The 21,248-nt window shown below is 40.4% G+C and overlaps 1 protein-coding gene across 1 annotated transcript in view; it reads right to left on the reverse strand.

Annotated features, from left to right (window-relative positions):
• Positions 1-7,133: 7,133 nt before the first annotated feature.
• The window catches only part of LOC143301330 (metal cation symporter ZIP8-like), a 25,916-nt gene continuing 11,801 nt past the window's right edge, over positions 7,134-21,248 (reverse strand). Inside the window, exons 3-8 of the mRNA XM_076615545.1 lie at positions 20,063-20,232; positions 18,807-18,944; positions 16,878-17,198; positions 13,628-13,865; positions 10,334-10,521; positions 7,134-8,492 (exon numbers count right to left, since the gene is read on the reverse strand). Of these exons, the coding sequence (XP_076471660.1) occupies positions 8,340-8,492; positions 10,334-10,521; positions 13,628-13,865; positions 16,878-17,198; positions 18,807-18,944; positions 20,063-20,232 (1,208 nt within the window). The 3' untranslated portion in view covers positions 7,134-8,339. The remainder of the gene's footprint in view (positions 8,493-10,333; positions 10,522-13,627; positions 13,866-16,877; positions 17,199-18,806; positions 18,945-20,062; positions 20,233-21,248) is intronic.

Here is a 21,248-nt window from a genome sequence, read left to right on the forward strand (position 1 = left end):
AACCATCTCAAAACAAAATTAGTCGCACACACACACACACACACAAAAAGAAATCTACTGTGATGACTCAGTACAACAAACACACAAATGAAAAAAAAAAAAAAAAGATCTTCAGCAATGCATCATTACTAAATACATTTCTTGTACTGTAGTGTATATATATCCAAGACCCATTTTGATCATGGTCATCAATGAATAGCCCTGACCTCTTGTTTTACGTGAGGCAAGTTTTTGAAAACGGGATCATTCTTCAAGTCTAAACTACCTGTTTAACCTCAGAAGGCTTCAAGCAAAAACGAAGGTCATGACAGACATCATCAGAGACTTTTTGTTTGCTGATGATTGTGCCCTCAACGCTGGATCTGAAGCTGACATGCAACTCAGCGTCGACAAGTTTGCCACTGCCAGCAGGAACTTCGGCCTTACCATCAGCACGAGGAAAACTGAAGTTCTCCATCAGCCAGCCCCAGGGAAACCCTACGTTGAGCCCACAGTCAGTGGTCAGAGACTCAGTGCGGTGGAGCGGTTCACATACCTTGGCAGTACACTGTCACGAAATGCGACCATCAACGATGAAGTGAACGTCAGGATTGCAAGAGCAAGCGCAACTTTTGGTAGACTCAATGCAAATGTCTGGAACAGAAGAGGCATTAGTCTTGAGACCAAGCTAAAGGTCTACAGAGCAGTAGTTCTCCCCACACTACTGTACGCCTGTGAAACTTGGACAGTGTACCAACGACATGCCAAGAAGCTGAACCACTTCCACACAACATGCCTCAGGAAGCTACTGAACATCAAGTGGCAAGACAGGACCCCAGACACAGAGGTGCTCGCAAAAGCCACCCTTCCCAGCATCTTCACCATCCTGATGCAGTCCCAGCTTCGCTGGGCTGGACATGTGGCGTGCATGCCAGACCATCGGCTGCCCAAAAGGCTCTTCTATGGCGAGCTGCAACAAGGGAAGAGATCACACAGAGGTCAGAAGAAGCGCTTCAGAGATACTCTGAAAGTCTCTCTGAAAGCGTTTGATATCAACCCTGACTCCTGGGAGGAATCTGCAGTGGACCATGACAAATGGCGCGCTGCTGTGCACAAAGGCCCCAAGTTGTGCGAGGCCAACAGGACTGCAGCAGCTGTTCAGAAGAGGCAGGCCAGAAAGTCACGGGCAAACAAGCTCCCTGACAATGATATGCCTGTCTTTGTCTGCCCCAACTGTCAGCGAACATTTCGTGCGCAGATTGGACTATTCAGCCATCTGCGCATTCACAGATAGATTCATGAGCATCCTCCCCCCAACTCCACCACCACCCTCCCCCCATCCCCCAGCTGGATGACAACGATGGTCATCATCGATCTCGATGGACACACCACCACCACCTGTCTGATATCAGTTTGTGATGATTTCAATGCTAACAACATGATGCACATCAGTTTCAGTTTCAAGGCGTCATCAAAATACAAAACCCACAACGCATAGTATGTTTGAAAAAGAAAAGAAAAAAGCAGATGCCCAACATTCACACAGATTCTATACTGTTGGCCTCGTGGTAACGTGTCTGACTAGGAAGCAAGAGAATATGAGCCCACTGGTTCAAATCCCACAGTCGCCTGTGTTTTCTCCCCCTCCACTCAACCTTGAGTGGTGGTCTGGACGCTAGTCATTAGGATGAGACGAAAACTGAGGTCCCATGTGCAGCATGAATTTTGCGCACATAAAAGAACCCACTGCAACAAAAGGGTTGTCTCTGGCAAAATTCTGAGGCAAAATCCACTTCGAAAGGAAAACAAACATAACTGCAGGCAGAAAAAAATACCAAAAGAAATGGGTGGCACTCTGTACAGAAATGCCTGGGAGGAGCAGCCCGAATTTCACACAGAGAAATCTATTGCGACAAAAACAGTGATAGAATAGATGTAGGTATACTATAGATATAGATATTTGATAAAAATTTGAATAAACAATAAAAAGTGAATAAAAACAACAACAAAACAAATACAAAACAGTACATCAAAATCAAATATTTTTCTGAAATAATAAAAAATAAAATCAGGCTAGAATGAAAGTACAGAACCTGACCTAAAAAACCAGTGAACAAGTTGAATTTACAGTCAATCATACAAACAATGTTCACACTACTGTCCTTTTATATGAACTCCATAATACCTATAATGTAGATAATATAACTCCATAATGTAGATAACAGCCTATGTGAACTCTTCACCAGTACAACACACAGTTGGATTATGTGCATTTGCACACATTCACACAAGATTGTTATACTTGAAAAATGCATACAAAGTAGTAGACAGCATATGCCATTTGGATCCTGAGTAATAAAAAAAAGTGTCACCAAGACAAGTCTACAGCCTAACACTTATAATAACACCCATAATGACATCAGTCTGTCACCGCAAACTTTTCATCCAGATGCAATGATCTCTCTCTCTCTCTGTGTCTTTCTCTCTATCATATATATATGTGTGTGTGTGTGTGTGTGTGTGTGTGTATCTTTAGTCTAACGCTATTCCTGCGGCTGACAATATGATCACCACCATAAATCACTTCCCTGGCCATACAATGTCCTGCAACAGCAGACCCACACAGAAAAACAAACCCGATATCTGCCCCTTACCACATAATCATATATATATATATATATCTGTTTCAGTGAGTGTTATCTAGTGCAATGAGATGTTCCCCAAAATAAACACATTTGGCAAGCGTGGAATAACTACTGCCCAAAATTACAATGTTCTGGAATTAAAATCCAAGCAAAATCAGAGTTTTATATTATCACCACATCCCAGTGTTGTCAGACGGATAGTTCCCATGGAAACCAGATATTGGAGCTCTTTGATAAGTTTAAGAAGTTGAAGATCATCGTTTGAAACCTGTATAAAATAAATGAGTATTACTAATAAAACAGGATTTTTTTGTTTTAAGTGCAGGACAAAAACATGTACACACACATCTATCTATCTATCTCTCTTCATATATATATATATATATATATATACATATACACAACAATACACCAGATGAGAGTGAGTGCGGTGGAAAAACTGGAAATGCTCTGAAATAATGCCACAATGATAAATCACTGAAAATCACCGACTACTCACTATCAATAGCATTACATAACTCATTTAATGACTCTTCCCATTTTCTGTTCCATTATTTGACCGTTTCATGTTTCAGTTCTATCATTAAAAAAATTTCAAGATCATAATTTCCATCAAAAAGCTTCAACTCATGATGATTTCCATTAAAAACAACAATCAATCACATCATGATCTATCAAAAACAATGATAATTCAACTCATGATGATTTCTATCAAAAACAACAATCATGATGACTTTTGATCAATAACAACAATCAACTTATGATGATGTTCATTAAAAACAACAACTATCATTCAACGCTGATGATTTCTATCAGAAAAAAAAAAGTTAATAAATCTCTATCAAAAACAACAATCAACTCCCACAAATGATATACTTCCTCCAAATATCTCTTCATAAGGAATGGTACCTCAAAAAAGCATCCAACCCCAAAAGCATTAATTCATGTAAAAACATACAGATATACGGGAAAGAAAAGCACTCGTGTAATGCCAAAAAGTTGTCAAGAAATGAACGACCATTCATTCCCACAAAAGGCTTAACATAAGCCTTTTAAAAAATCACAAAAAAAGAGGAAAACACACAAACAAGAAACACTGAATGTAGTGATGATATTCCTCCACAAACAAATGACAATGTCATAAGCCTTTTAAAAATCACCAAAAAAGGAAACCTACGAACAAATGACTGAATATACCAACGACATTCCCCCACAAAAACACATATAACAATATCTCTCTGATGACATACTATAATGATGTAATGATTCTGAGTATGCAAGTCTTAACTGATTAAACACAACAAATAAATTATACAAGTTTTAAAAAGATTACGCCTCTACCTTAAAAAGCTGTTACTGGTCTTTTCTGTTTGTTCTTGTTGTTTATTAGAGGGGTTTTCTTCTTCCAATGTGTACAATATTAATTATCACTGAAGATTACAACACACACACAGTCCAATTCTGAAATATGGTGTGTTTATCTTTGTTACTCATCACTCAGCCAAAAGCACAGGGTCATACTGATAATATTATTCCCATCGGGGAAACGTGAAAACTCATCACTGTTAGTAATGTCACCATCAGCTACTATCAGCTTCTTTTTTGTGGGAGACAGAATGGATTAAAGTCATTACCAGTTCAGATTACTCATTAGTAAGTATCAGAAAGGTGCTATTTGTCATTTTAATGCTGATCACAATAACAATAATGATGAACACATATTCAGCACTTTTTTCTCAAATAAAGCTTAAAAAAGCTTCACAGGTACAAAACTCGATAAACTGTCGATTATGAAATAAAAATAATTCCAATAATTTGCAAACTCATTGCAACAGCATGGCATAACACTTGCCATCAAATGAGATATCAGTACATTTCTTACCACTGATTAAGTATTGTATTCTATCATTTATATTATATACATAAAACCAGATTTAAGTTGTCACAAATGCAACACACACATATTTCTACATGGTCAGAGCCCATCTTCATCTGTCAGTAAGGAAACCAACATGATGAAACACACCTGAATTTGATATGTGGACACCTGAGCAGGCCACAGAATGTCTAAACACCTGAGATTATCCTTAAATCCCAAGCAACTGCAAAACATATATATATATATATAATTACTCCCCCATGCATCCATCACCCACCCCCCCCCCCCCCCCCCCAAACCCCCACCCCCCACCAATCCCAACCTCCGACCTAAATCTATCATCACATGCAAATATATTCCACGTGAAAATCATTTAACATGTAAACAGAAGTACATCAAGGAATTAACAGCATTCTCACCAAGAAAGAAACAGATAAATTTGTTCTGAGAAAATAGATAATTTTTTTTTTTAAATAACACCAGACCAATTTGATAATAAACACTTTTAACTTGGAAACTTGTACAAGATAACTCTGATGCAGTTAATGTTGTCATTCCCAAACATGTTGCCAGTACCAATTTTCAGTCACGGTCAATTATTTACTTATTCAATTGTCAACCTCAAAGGTTACTTCACTTAAAAATAATAATATGTTTTAGGTACACTTCATGCAATTTTCAAGGTTACTTAACTATAAAAAAAAAAAAAGTAATGTTTTGGGTACACTTCATACAACAACAACAACCACCACATTCTTTTTCCAGTACCTTTCTGAGTTTCTCTGCTCTTTTGTCAAAGAGTGCTCAGACCATACATTAAAATGATAATAAAAAATGTTTTAAAATTAAATTTTAAATGAAAAAAAGAAAGAAAAGGCTGAGACCCACTCTGTACAATGCGACTGATTTTTTTTTTTCTTTTCATTCATGATCTTTTTTTCTGTAAGCCCATCAGGAAGGATTGTTGTATGGCACAAAATGCACTGTGTGATTCACAATCAAGAATCACTCAATGCACAAAAAGGCATATTGATATACAAGGCACACAGGCACACACACACACACACACACACAAAAGTCTCATTAAGTCACCACAAAAATAAAACTTGAAAAAAAAAAAAAAAAACAAATTCCAAGTCCCCCAACACAGCGTTTCCACTACGCTACAAACTGAACAGGCTGGGTTTTCTTATGATTGGACTTTTCCACTGCCACAATTATTCTCAGAGACATGCTGTAAACTATCTTTTAACTTTAAGCCCCCACCCCGGCTTCGCAAAACTTTCACAATGGAATTAAGGATAGGCATTTACTGGGTACATTACCCTTTCAGGGAGCCCATTCTCTTACTTTGTTTACCCTTTCTAGGAGCCAGTTCCCTTACTTAGTCTATTCTTTTGGGGAGCCTATTTCTTTACTTTACCCTTTCCGGGAGCCCATTCCATTACTAAACCTTTTTCAGGAGACTATTTCTTTAGTTTACACTTTTGGGGAGCCCATTCCCTTAGTTTACCCTTCACAGGAGCCCATTCTCTTACTTAGTTTTCCCTTTTTGGGAGCCCATACTCTTTAGTCTATTCTTTTGGGGAGTCCATTTCTTTAGCTTACCCTTTACAGGAGCCCATTCCATTAACCATTTTCGGGAGCCCATTCCTTTAGTTTACCCTTTACAGGAGCCCATTCCATTAACTTAACCATTTTTGGGAGCCCATTCCTTTAGTTTACCCTTTACAGGAGTCCATTCCATTAACTTAACCGTTTCTGGGAGCCCATTCCTTTAGTTTACCCTTTACAGGAGCCCATTCCATTAACTTAACCGTTTTTGGGAGCCCATTCCTTTAGTTTACCCTTTACAGGAGCCCATTCCATTAACTTAACCGTTTCTGGGAGCCCATTCCTTTAGTTTACCCTTTACAGGAGCCCATTCCATTAACCGTTTTCGGGAGCCCATTCCTTTAGTTTACCCTTTACAGGAGCCCATTCCATTAACTTAACCATTTTCAGGAGCCCATTCCTTTAGTTTACCTTTTACGGGAACCCCTAGTTTCACCACACAGTACTGGCTGAGCTGGGAGTGAAATCAAAACGACAGCTACTGAAACAAGACACTGCATCATGGAGTTACATCATGCTCTGGTTTTGTTTGGTTGTGTTGTGTTTTTGTTTGTGTTTTTTTGGGGGGGGTTTCACTGACACATCAACATCTCATGCAAGAAATCTGTTCTTTATCTCTGGATTCAAATCTGAACTGCTTTGCAATGTAGCATGATCCCAAATAGCAAACTGAATTACCATCAGTTCATGATGATTTTCTTCTCTCTCTCTCTCTTTGAAGTGTGGGATGGGCAAGTTAACAAGGAATTTTAATCAACACACCCTTTTTGACCCCAAATGGGGGATTGGCATTTCCTGAATTCTGGGCATTTACAACAAAGTTTACAGTATACCTGAAGCAAATATTCTGCAAAAAATAAAAAAATAAAAAAAATAAAAATAAAATATATAAAAAACAGGCTGGCAAATATCAAACCCCTTTATCCTTTAAGCCTTGTAAGCAACATCTTGAATCAGTCCCCCCCCCCCTCCCCCTACCCCACCCCCCATTCCCTCAACCAATACTCTTTCAGCAACAAGCCCTACCATAAAAATCATTCATATCTGGCGATGCTTTCTTCTGTAAAAGCCCTACAAACAAATATCCAATACATGGCCCCTAAACTGTCAAGGACTTGAAAAATAATTACATAATTTTTTCGTTCTTTTACCAATGCATTTTCACGTTCAGAAAAATGTGTTTATCACTAGAACAGGGATTCTATGTAATATAAAAACAAATGCGGCAGAAAGCAAACAAATAAAAATATACATATGAAATAACAGACACAAGATGCGATCGTTATTTATCTTCTTCTTCTGTGTCCGTGGACTATAACTTGTGCATTCACTTCCTTCAGCGAGTGTGATTCTTGGTGTTTGACCATTTTTATCCACCCATTAACTAACTTGCACCATTTCTAGGGGTGGGGACTGGGTTGGTTTGGGTTTCCATTTATTATTCACCGAATGCTGACTCTGATTACGGGATTTTCTGTCATGTGTGTTTGAACGGGAAACCCTCTTCTAACCCAAACAAACATTCAGGCAACTAACTAGGAAGACCCCAACTAATTTTCAGGCTGTAGAGCGTAAGTGAAACAAAGCAGTTGTTCATGATCCAGAAATGTGGCTTTATCCGGAAGACTTAAAACCTATCATTGGTGTGATTTTATTTTTTGCTTGTTTGTTTTTTTCCCACTACACTCAATCCAAATCTAGTAAAGGCTGACGAAGTATTTTGTGAAAAAATGCATTTGTTAAAAGTTTACCGCACACACACACACACACACACACACACACAGACAACTCAACACAAGGTTATTACATAAACTCACTTTGTTTACACAAGTGAGTCAAAAAGAAGAGAAATATATTTCCAGCAGAGAATTTTCATAAGTGAGGACTACACACTACCTGCTGCTACAAGGGTAAACAGGTAAACTAGCAATGTAAGGGAATATTCCTCCGTCCAAACCAGATTACAGGTGTTACATAATGAATATATGAATTTTCATGCAAAATGTATTGCTTTTATACACTGGAATAATATGCGTTTTCAACTGAACCATATCTATTTCATCTCAGGTCAAACATACCTGTGCATTGAGAATGCAGAACAAATCATGTCTTATTTTGTTTCAAGTCAAATGTGCTTACACACTGACAACTATAAATATTTGGGCCGCTCAGAAAGACAACCATTTCCTCCAGAGCTAATACACACACACACATCCTTACTACTACTGTCCGAAGTCAAAGACATCACCGTAGAGAGACAGGAGTAGAATGATAGAGTAGCCAGAGATCAGGCCAAGGTTCTGCACCAGAAACGTCTTCGCCACACCAAACTTTCTTCCTTCCTCAGACTCCGAGGCGCTGTTCATTTCCGGCATCTGCAGGCAGAAAGGACATTGAACACACTGAACAGCTGCTCTTGTTTAACCCTTTCACCGCCAAGCTTGCATTTATGCACAGGCGTGGTAGAGGACCCATGTCACTGAAAGGTGACTATTCATTGGTCTGTTAGACATGAAACTACTGCTCTTAATGTTCAGTGGTAGGATAGGCCATATTTTCTATACATCGCAGGGGGAATCTCCAGCTATTCTTAGCCACTATCTTTTCTGTGTTTATGCGGTATACCACAAGGGAATTTTGTACTCTAAATTGACTGGCAGTGGAAGGGTTAAAGGCTGAACCCTGAATGTACAAGTTAACCCATTCAACCCTGGAGATCTTAAAGCCTGCGCAGGCTTCCATGCCACATTGATGCAGAAAAAAAAAACTTCAGAAAATATGTTTTTCTTCCAAATAATGTGTCTACTTGACACATCCAGAAATATAGTAGAAGTTAAGTTTCCTTGCATTATGGTTTAACTTTACACATATGTATGAACATGAAAACCATTTTAATGAGACTAAATTTATGCGAGAGCTCAAACATTGCTAACACAGTACTAGCAGAGAATGAACTCTGTCTGTATATGTGAACATATTAAAGAATGAACTCTGAATTCACATGTGAACCTGTTCGACAATGAACTCTGTGAATATACAAATCAATACACTTAAGAATGAACTGTATGAGTGCACATGTTAATATATTAACATAAATGTGCATATTCTACCTGTATGACTGGAAACACTAACCCAAGAATACATGCATATGCACATGTATACACACACACACACACACACACACACACACACACACACACACTAATATTCACATGCATTCCCTTTCCTTTATTCACTACTTTACTCCTTTCCGTCTAAAAACACTTATAGTGAATAGACGTTAAACTGAAGAAAACACACACACACACACACACACACACACACACACAAAGCATGTACAGCACAGATATCCACCATGACTCACACACAAACGTCAGAGCATGTACACACACACATCACAATCTTGCCCAATGAAACAGTGGAAGCCTTTCATTCATTTTGTTTTATCAGTTTTCATAGAGCATCCTTTCCTAGTCCTATGACTTCGTTGAATAAAAAAACAACAGCTGAATTCAATTAAAAAGATCACCTAAAATGATTATATATATATATATATATATATATATATATATATATATATATATATATATATATATGTATATGATAGATAGAGAGATAGATAGATAGACGGATAGACAGACAGAGACAGATAGATATATATATATATATATATATATATATATATATATAGATGTGTGCGTGTGTGCGTGTGTGTGTGTGTAAGATAAGGTAAGAATAACTTTATTATCTCCAACTGGAGAAATTTGGTCAGGTGCATTATCACAACATAGCCAAGTAAACATCATGGGGACCATAACTGTAAAAGTCAACAACAGCTTTTACGAATATAACGAAGACACAAATGTAAAAAATATCGCATACACCGTTTCATACATACATCCACACAATGCAGGTAATAACTAGTATTCTTAATGTAAAAACAGAGAGAATTAAGAAACATTATTTTGAATATAATTATAAGCATAGCCTACTATATTGCACATTGATTATAATAGACAGATAAGATAAGAATAAAGATAAATTGCAGAAAACCACAACCAGATAATCAGCACACACCCACGCTCACCCCCCCACACACACGCGCGGAAATTATACAAGTGTGTGTGTGTGTGTGTGTGTGTGTGTGTGTGTGTGTTGTTGTTGTTTTTGGAGGTGGTGGTTGTTGTTTTATGTGATTTTCTTTCAAATAACTCACCATGTCGACGAGAGCAATGTAGAGGAACATGCCGCCGGCCACCCCAAAGATCCAGGTGTGGGCGGTGGTGTTCTCCCCTACCAGGATCCCCAGCACCAGCCCAAAGTAACACATGAGCGACGACAGGAAGTTGTACATCAGAGCACGCCTCAGGCGCATGCCCGCGTTCAGCAGGATGGCAAAGTCCCCTGGTGGCGTGGAGCAGACATTGAAATAATCCTCTAAACACTGAAAATAAGGTCCTCTACAGTCCTCTAAACACTGAAAATACAGTCCTCTACAGTCCTCTGAACACTGAAAATAATGTACTCTGAACATGGAAAATACAATCCTCTAAACATTAAAAACAGTCCTCTAATTTAGACACTGAAAGCAAAGTCCTCTAAGCACTGAAAATAAAGTCCTCTAGAGTCCTCTAAACACTGATAGTAAAGTCCTCGAAACACTGAAAGTAAAGTCCTCTAAACATTGAAAATAAAGTCCTCAAAACATTGAAAATAAAGTCCTCTAAACAATGAAAAAATAGTCCTCTCAACATTAATAAATAGTCCTCTAATCTGTCTAAACACTGAAAATAAAGTCCTCTGAACACTGAAAATAAATCCTCTGAACACTGAAAATAAATCCTCCAAATACTGAAAATAAAGTCCTCTAAACACTGAAAACAAAAGTCCTTTAATTTGATTGTTGGTTTAGTAAAAGCTTGGTGTGTGTGCATTAGACTGTGACTAGCGGTCTGAGTGCTAGTCTTTCAGCTGAGACTATAAACTGAGGTCCAGTGTGCAGCATGCACGTAGCACACGTAAAAGAACCCACGGCAACAAAAAGGTGGTTTCTTGCAAAATTCTGTAGAAAAGTGCAATTCGATATTAAAACAAATAAAACTGCAGACAGAGAATGAAAAAAAAACAAAAAAAAACATGAGTGGCGCTGCTCTGTGGCTCTCCCCCACAGAAATCAGCCCGAATTTTACACACAGGAATCTGTTGTGACAAAAAAAAAAGTAATATAATACAATACATGTATCATACAGTATGTTTCTTTCAGGCAACGGCAGTTTCTGAACACTCATCTCCCATCCTCTAAAGCCCCAACTCCCCTGTCCAAGAAATTTTGAAAGATATATATATGTATATATCTTTTTTTTTTAACCCTTTCACTGCCAAACTCTCATTTATACAGCAGCCAGTTAGAGCACCCATGTCACTGAAGGGTGGACCAGATCACTGGTCTGTTAACCATGAACCTACTGCTTTTAATGTTCGGTGGTAGGATAGGACTTATTTTCTACCCATCACAGGGGGGAAACCCCCAGCTGTACTTAGACACCATCTTTTCTGTGTTTACAGCACAAGGGAATTTTGCACTCTGAATTGACTGGCGGTGAAAGGGTTAATAATAGATTATATAAAAAGGAGGGTGAGTGTTGTGGTGGATCCTGAAGACGTCACACCTCTAAATTCCACCAACTGATGTTCCTGATAATGTGGGTATTTTTCAAACTTTCTCAGGATATTCCATGAAAGCAACATGGTTTTTGTCAATCAGTTTACGTGGGCACACAGAAACAGTGTGATCTAAAACCGTGTCAGTGAAATGACACAAGGTCAAAACAGTAATATGTTAATATTGCGCGCGCACACACACACACACACACAGTTCAAATACACTCATGCCTACACACACAATGTATGTGGTAAATCAAACGATGGGTTTACAGATTATATCGCAGTTAAAAAGGGAGTGCTTCAGGGAAATGTTATTAGCCCCACGCTATTCAATATTTTCATTAATGACATAACAGACTATACAAAATGACACCTCACCATATATCTACAAAGCAACCAAGACTCAAATCCCTCATCTGTTATATGCGGATGACATTGTGATGCTCTCAACAACAAAAGTAGGACTACAAAACAAACTAGACCAGCTACATGAATAATGTCTGCAATGGGGGCTTAAAATCAATAGGGACAACACCAAAGTCGTAATTTTCACACAAAAAAACGACCCCAAAATACCACTGCTCTTTTCATGTGGCAATAACTGTATCAAAACAGTGGATAGATACAAACACTTGGGAGTTATTTTTCATAAGAGTAGAAATTTTCACTTTGCGGAAGACCACAGCCAAACAAGGAAACAAAGCAGCGCATGCTCTGAAATGCAGTGTACGTGGGAAAGAAGAAAAGATGGATGTGATGACGCAACTATTTCACACTTTTGTCACCCCAATTCTTAGTTACAGCGCTAAGTATGGTTTCCATTTAATCAAGCTGTGACAAACTCCTCCACACCCTCTATGCTGTTTAACCAATTTAATGCCTTTCTCTCAGCAAAATGCCCATCAGAAAATGTACATGTCAACTTCTGTAGGAGCTTAATGGGCATACACAAAAGATAAGTTACCGGTCCTGACAGAGTTAGGCAGATACCCCACTTCTCTGACCTCAGAGTGTCAGGTTACATCATTCTGGGTGCACAGGCAAGCATATGATGATACGTTAACGATGAATTCATTGGAAAAAGTTCCTTGGCTTAATTTTATCAAAAAGATACTGGTTTCAATTGGATTCTCCCACGTATTGGAGAACCAAGACACACTCAACATTCAGCGACTAAAATATTCTGTCATGAATAAACTACAGGATGAATATGTTCAATTTTGGAACAGCACAAAGAACAGGACCATTTCAAGGCTCTCCTTTTACTGCAAAATTACAAACACTTATACATTACAACCTTACCTGATCAGCTGTAAAAATACTAAACATTGAGGAGCATAATGTCGACTGCGAATAAGTGCACATGAACTTGAAATTGAGCGAGGACGTCACTACAACTTAACTAGGAAAGACCAGCTATGTAAAGCATGTGGATTTATAGAGGATGAACTGCATTTTCTGGACAAGTGTACTGTGTAGTGCGTACTCTGACTTGAGATCTCGCCTACTTAATTACCAGTCTTCGAATCATTGGCCAGATGGCACTGGCAACATAATAATCCAAAGGCCGAGTTCTCTGTTGCCACTAAGTTATCTCCAACCAGAACTGGCAAAATATATATAAGATCTGAATGCTTTAAAGTTCGCAATCCATAACCATGTCATGTGGAATATCCTGCAAGTACTCACAACTTATTGCTTCTACTTCATGTTTGTTTCTTGTGTTCATTTTATAGTGTCCATAATTCCTCTGATAGCTTTTACGACAATTAAATGAGTTCTGAATTCACACACACACACTCATGCCTACAAACAACACACACAATCAATCAATCAACCTACTCACCCAGTTCGTGAGGAAGCTCCTCACAGATGACGGCAACTGACACACTGATACCCAGCAGAACGGAGTCTGTGAAGGCCGCCCCTATGGAGAGACCGTCAATGAAGTTGTGCAGGCCGTCACCGAAGATCACCATGTAGGCTACGGGGGCCACGCGGGTTCCGTCGCCTCGGCGAGCGTGGTGACTGTGTCCATGCCCGTTCATTATCCCTTTCGGCTTTTTGATGAGGACGCCAGTGGTCTGCAAGTGATGAAATATAATAATTATAATACTGAAATAATATTGTGTTGTGTTGTGTTGTGTTGTGTTGTGTTGTGTTGTCCTGTACTGTCCTGTACTGTCCTATCCTCTCCTGTCCTGTCCTGTCCTATGCTGTGTTGTGCTGTGTTGTACTTTGATATTGTATTGTATTGTACTGTACTGTGCTGTACTGTGCTGTACTGTCCTGTCCTGTCCTGTCCTGTCCTGTCCTGTCCTGTGTTGTGTTGTACTTTGACATTGTATTGTATTGTATTGTACTGCATTGTATTGTATTAAGTTTTAGAGAAAAAAAAATAGCAAAGAAAAAAAAGAAAGCAATATCAAGTACAAAGAAAAGTTCTTCACTGTCGATACCCTGTCACGCACTTGACAGCACCACAGTACTGTGTTGTATTACGTTTTTGTCACAAAAGATTTCCCTGTGTGAATTTCAAACTTTTCTCCCGAAGAAGAGTACAGCACCATAGTTCAGCGCCACCTTTTTTTATTTTATCTATTTTTTTCCCGCCTGCAAGCGCTTTTATTTTCTGATCAAAGTGGGCTTTTCCACAGCGTTTTGCCAAGGTCAACCCTTTTGTTACTGTCAGAGGTTTTTTTGTGTGTGTGCGCTAAGTGCATGCTGCACATGGGACCTTGGTTTATTGTCTCATCCGAATGACTTGCATCCAGACCACCACTCAAGGTCCAGTGAAGGGGAGGAAATAAAATAATGGCGAGCGTGGGATCTGATCCCGTGCCCTCTGAGTCTCTCGCTTCCTTGGTAGATGCCTGACTACTGGGCCACCACTCCACATAGAAACACAAGCACAGGAATTGTTTTGACACTCAAAGGCAGTGTGTTCACCTCTGTCACTGTCTCTTTCAAAACCCTACTTTCCTCTCCCCTCCAAAACCACCCATCCATCTGCCCTTCCCCCAACAATGAATGAATAACGCAATCGACAGACACCTATCAAATTTTCGTTCATTGTCGTGCCTTTTTCATATTGCTGATAGTGAACACAATAATCTAATGATTGCCTGCTTTTGTGTCTCTAATTAAAGAGACAGCGCTTTTCTTGTGGAAATTAACAAGCAGCTGTCACCTTCATTGTTGTCATGGATGCAAACTGACATGAAAAAAAAAAAACAAGATGTAATTAAACCAGTCATGGTAATGACACCTCTCTCTCTCTCTCTCTCCTCTCATGCACACACACACACACACACACACACACACACACACACACACACACAGAAAGCAAAAACAGAATAGAACAGAACAGAACAAAACAAGCTTTTTGCCAAAGTTCAAAACTAACGATGACCACACAAAACTCTGAAGGCTGAAACTGAGCAGTGGCAGCAATACACCACCTATTGTGATGATGAAGTGCCAGCAACAATACTCACAGTCACACAGTATGGTATGGTATTCAACCAACAACAGTGGATAATATAATGATAACAATAAAAACAAAACAAACAAAAAAACACAAAAAGAACGTCCGTGTGTCTGTGGTAAACTTTAACATTAACATTTTCTCTGCAAATACTTTGTCAGCTGACACCAAATTAGGCATAAAAATAGGAAAAATTCAGTTCTTTCCAGTCATCTTGTTTAAAACAATATTGCACCTCTGGGATGGGCACAAAAAAATAAAAAAATGAAGCCTAATTATATGCAAACTGCATTTACTGTTATATTTATATTTTTTGTATTCTCTAAACTTGGCACTTTGATCTGATATTCTGACCCAACAACAAGAGCAGTCACTATTATCATTTTTTGCTCACAGGAACTTCTTTTGCTAAGCATGGAAGTTTTATTTATTTTGCAAACGTTTTGGTGCAGATAGTAAAAAAGGGAAAGTACTCTGTAATTAATGCTAGGGGACTTAATTCGAATCTGATTAGGACTTTTTTTTTTTAATGTGAAGCTTTATAATAACAAATACAGAACACATTTTAACGATTAGATTTTTTTTTTTTAAGTGTATCACAAGTGAGTCTTGAAGGCCTTGCCTCTCTTGTTTTACTTTTGTTACAATACATTTCTCTGTGTGAAATGTGGGCTGCTCTCCTTCCTGGGAGAGCATGTCGCCACAATACAGCGCCACCCTTTATTTCTTCCATTTTCTGTCTGCCAGTGTACCTGTATTACTGTCAAAGTGGATTTTTCAACAGAACTTTGCCAGGGACAAGTCTTTTGATGACATGGGTTCCTTAGGTGTGCTAAATGCATGCTACTCATGAGACCTTGGTTTATCACCTCATCTAAATGACTAGCATCCAGACCTCCACTAAACTGACAAGGTCTAGGGAAGGAGAAGAAAATACTGCCAAGAATGGGATTCCATCCTGAATGCTCAAACTTCTCACTTCTTTGGCAGACACATAACCACTTAGCCACCACCTCTACACTTCATCAGTTCATCTTTCATTCACACATCTCACCTGACCACTACTTTCATCATTCACAAGAGCCTACCAACAGTCCTGTACAGGCAATGGCCTGCTGTTTTTTAATTCATTCACACAACTCATGATAATCCTTATCAAATGGATATTAAACAGCGCCTATCCTCAGTCAGAGACCAGGCTCGAAGAACTTTACAAGGTCATTTGCACAACAGGCTTGCCTACCTGGGTAGAGCCAATTGAGAGCTGCTTTTACCAGGTGTTCATCATTTGTTTCCTATGTCATTCAGTCAGGCATATCTCTCTCTCTCTCTCTCTCTCTCTCTCTCTCTCTCTCTCTCTCTCTCTCTCACACACACACACACACACACACACACACACACACACACACACACGCAAATACACACACACACACCACTCACACACACACACACACACACACACACACCACTCACATACAAACACACTCGCTCTCTCATACACACACACACGTGTACACACACACACACAACCCCCCCAACCCCAACCCCCCTCCCCCCCCCCCACCCCCACACACCCACACAACTCAACATCAAAAAAAAAACCACTCACCTCAGCGTTACTCTCATCGTCCCTCCTCATCTCCCCCTCCGCTTCCTCCAAGCTGTTGGGCGTGGCGGACGCCGACTCGCCCCCCTCGCTGCCACTACCCCCATCCCTGGCAGAGGAGGAGGAGTGGGCGTTGTTGTCCTGGTCAGGGGAGGACACGACGTCCATGCTGCACAGACACTTGGCGGAGGACGACTGGGCCAGCTGCAGGTGAGCAGGGTTCTTCAGGTCCAGGTTGGCCACAGGGGGTGTCTTCCGTGTGAAGGAGCTCGTCAAGGTCCCCCGCGTGGCCAGCTCGTCCTGGCACTTCTTCTCCTTTGTGTTCTGCTGGTTGGAAGAGTGTTGGGAGGAGGGTTGGGGGTGGGGCCAGGGGAGGGGGGGATAATTGTGACTGTTAAATCATGTTCTGCACACACCCTAAGAGTACTGCTGCCTACATGGCAGGGTAAAAACAGAGGATGATTGTTAATGTTCAGCATACATCCTGACAATGGAGTACGGCTGCTTTCATGGCAGGGAAAAAACGGTCAAACACAAAGGATGATTGTTAGAACTTAGATGCTCCGTACACATCCCAGAAACAGAGATACACGTCCCAGAAACAGAGTATGGCTGCCTACATGGCATGATAAAAATGGTCAAACATAAAGGATGGCTGGATGTCCCATACAACAGGCACAATAGCTGAGTGGTTAAAGTGTTGGACTTTCAATCTGAGGGTCCTGGGTTCGAATCTCAGAAACAGCGCCTGGTGGGTAAATGGTGGAGATTTTTCTGATCTCCCAGGTCAACAAATGTGCAGACCTGCTTGTGCCTGAACCCCTTCCATGTGTATACGCAAGAAGAAGATCAAATAAGCACATTAAAGATCCTGTAATCCATGTCAAGTGTTCGGTGGGTTATGGAAACAAGAACATACCCAGCATGCACACCCCTGAAAACAGAGTATGGCTGCCTATATAGCATAGTAAAAACAGTCACACACGTAGAAGCCCATTTGTGTACATACAGATTGAAAGTGGGAATTGCAGCCCATGAACAAAGAAGAAAATGTTCTGTACACACCCCAAAAACAGAGTAGGGCTGCCTTCGTGGCATGGTAAAAACGGTCAAACACAAAGGATGGTTGTTAGATGTTGTGCACACAACCTGAAAATGGAGTATGGCTGCCTTCATGGCAGGGTAAAAACGGTCAATTATAAAGGATGGTTGTTAAATGTTCTGCACACACCCCAAAAACGGAGCACGGCTGCCTTCATGGCAGGGTAAAGGCTGATTATTATGCTTGCTGGACAACACAGAAAATAAAATGATGGCCTTACCTACATAAGTCAAATGTAAAATAATAATTTCATGGAAACTAAACAAAACATTAAAAAGAATAATTTCAAAGAACTTTTTCTTTCTGAAAAAAACATGGGGTACAAAGATGATTTAGAAGCACAGTAATGAGGTGACGAAATGAAAAAGTGACAGGTGAATAGAAGAAGAAAAAAAAAAAAAGATTTCATAAAAACTGAGCTGATAATGAAAAAAACAATGGTTTCCTTTTGGAGACAAAAATAATTATTTGGGGATGAAACTGAAAAAACAAAATGACGGGTTAATCTATAACACAAGAGTTCATAAATACTGAGCAGACTGGGAGAAAAAAAAGGTGGCGGGTGGGGGGTGGAGGGAGAGACACAAATACACACACCCACACACACATGCACACACACACAAACACACATACACAATCACAAAAACACACACACACACATTCATCCCACAAAATATTGATGGTAGTATCATCTGCTTGATAAGAAGATACACACACACACACACACACACACACAAACACACACACACACACACAAACACACACAGTCACACAAACACACAACCACACACCACCCACCCCCAATCCCAAACAAGCACACACAAACATACCTCCCTCCAGACGTTGATGATACGCATGACTCGCTCAATGAGGAAGAACAAGTAGATCCCGCCAATGATGCTGGTGGACGTCCAGATATAGGAGTGTCCAGACTCCCCACCCCCTCCAACATGGACCAGCTCAAATGCCTGGAAAAATTTACAATCTGACAAAGTCTGTATAAACAAAAAACCAATGTAGGTTGAAAAAAAACAACACTCACTCTCATAAGAAGTGTCTACATTTTGAACCATATGTTCATCTTCGGAGGCTGTGTTAATTGAAAAGGAAATGACAGTGATGACTATGGCAGACATGGGGAGATGTGTGTCGGGACAATGGCACACATGGGGAGATGTTTAGGGGGAGAATGGCAGACATGGGGAGATGTTTAGGGGGAGAATGGCACACATGGGGAGATGTGTGTGGGGACTATGGCACACATGAGGAGATGTGTGTGGGGACAATGGCACACATGTGCAGATGTGTGGGGGGACAATGGCAGACATGGGGAGATGTTTAGGGGGAGAATGGCACACATGGGGAGATGTGTGTGGGGACTATGGCACACATGGGGAGATGTGTGTGGGGACAATGGCACACATGGGGAGATGTGTGGAGACCATGGCACACATGGTGAGATGTGTGTGGGGACTATGGCAGACATGGGGAGATGTGTGTGGGGACTATGGCAGACATGGGGAGATGTGTGTGGGGACAATGGCAGACATGTGCAGATGTGTGGGGGGACAATGGCAGACATGTGCAGATGTGTGGGGGGACAATGGCACACATGGGAAGATATGTGTGGTGATCATGGCAGACATCAGGAGATGTGTGTGGGGACCATGGCAAACATGGGGAGATATGTTTGGGGACTATGGCGGACAGGGGAGATGTGTGTGGGGACAATGGCACACATGGGCAGATGTGCGTGGGGACCATGGCACACATGGGGAGAAGTGAGAGGGGACTCAGGCAGACATCAGGAGATGTGCATGGAGACTATGGCAGATGTGCGGTGGTCACACACACACACACACACACACACACACATTTTTGCATACTATACATAAAGAGGTAAATGCCACTGAAACTGTGCAGAAGATTGATCATCAAAAAATAAACACATAAAAAAAATTTTTAAACATGTAAACAAAAATAGAAATAAAATAAACAGATAAGTAAATGCATAAACAAACAAACAAAAGAAACAATCAAATAAACCAAACCACTCCACAACAAACAACAAACAGCAGCAGCTGACCTCAGGAATAAGCACCAGCACCCCACTGCCCACCAGAGTGCCCACAGCCAAGGCCACCATGAACATGAGGATGACGCTGTACACCGCCGTCTTCATGCACGGCAGAACGATGATGCCCGTCAGGGAGCACAAGTTGATCAGGGTGACAAACAGGAACCCATAGCCCCAGGCTGAAACACACAGGGGGATGTGTTTTGTTGTCACGTACGACTGATTGGATGGTCGATCGATATGAATACTTACTTATTAAGCGCCTTGCCTTGGTCACAGACCAACAAATGAACACAACCGTCCCTGGCCCCCCCCCAACATCAACAAGAAAACCATCTCACAAATAACAATCCCCGCAAAACAACACCTATGACTCTAAAATAAAACAAAAACCAAACCTTTACAAATACAAAAACGAACCCCAAGAAAACCACTTGATCATAAAGGCACACATCCAATACATCATTGAACTCCACTAAACTGCAGTCACAGACCAAAGCTCTATGCACTTTATAGACACAATCATTTGCACAACAGACTGCCTAAGTGGGTAGAACCAACTGAGAACTCTTCCTTTTAGGCGCTCATCATTTGTTTTCTGTGTCTTTCTATATGGCTTCAGTCTCGCAAACTTGCAGTTGCACACACATGCAAACACACACACACACATACACACACAGACAACACACACACACACACACATACAGTTATACACACACACACACACACACACACACACACACACACATATACACACACACACATGCAAACACACACACACACACACACACACACATACAACACACACACACACACACACACACACACACACACACACACACACACACACACACACATACAAACACACCCATGGGAAAAAAAGGAGAGCCAATATGAATTATCTGAGCTGGCACTTACATATATTCATCTCAGTAATGAAGTTTTCTGTTGGAGTCAACAGGAGAACAGGAGTTATACAGTATCATATTTAGCTGTGGGTGCTAGCCAAGGAATGGGAACACTACACTATTACGACCAAATGATTTTAACTTGGGATGCACATGCGACCTTTGCAGTACTATGTCTGCTCAGAACAACAGCAGTAAAAAAAAAAAAAAAATTCCAAAACATAGGGTTTCAGTTTCAGTTTCTCAAAGAGGCGTTGCTGCATTTGGATAAATCCAAGTATGCTACT

Source organism: Babylonia areolata, chromosome 27 (genome assembly GCF_041734735.1).
Source record: "Babylonia areolata isolate BAREFJ2019XMU chromosome 27, ASM4173473v1, whole genome shotgun sequence".
NCBI lineage: Eukaryota > Metazoa > Mollusca > Gastropoda > Neogastropoda > Buccinidae > Babylonia > Babylonia areolata.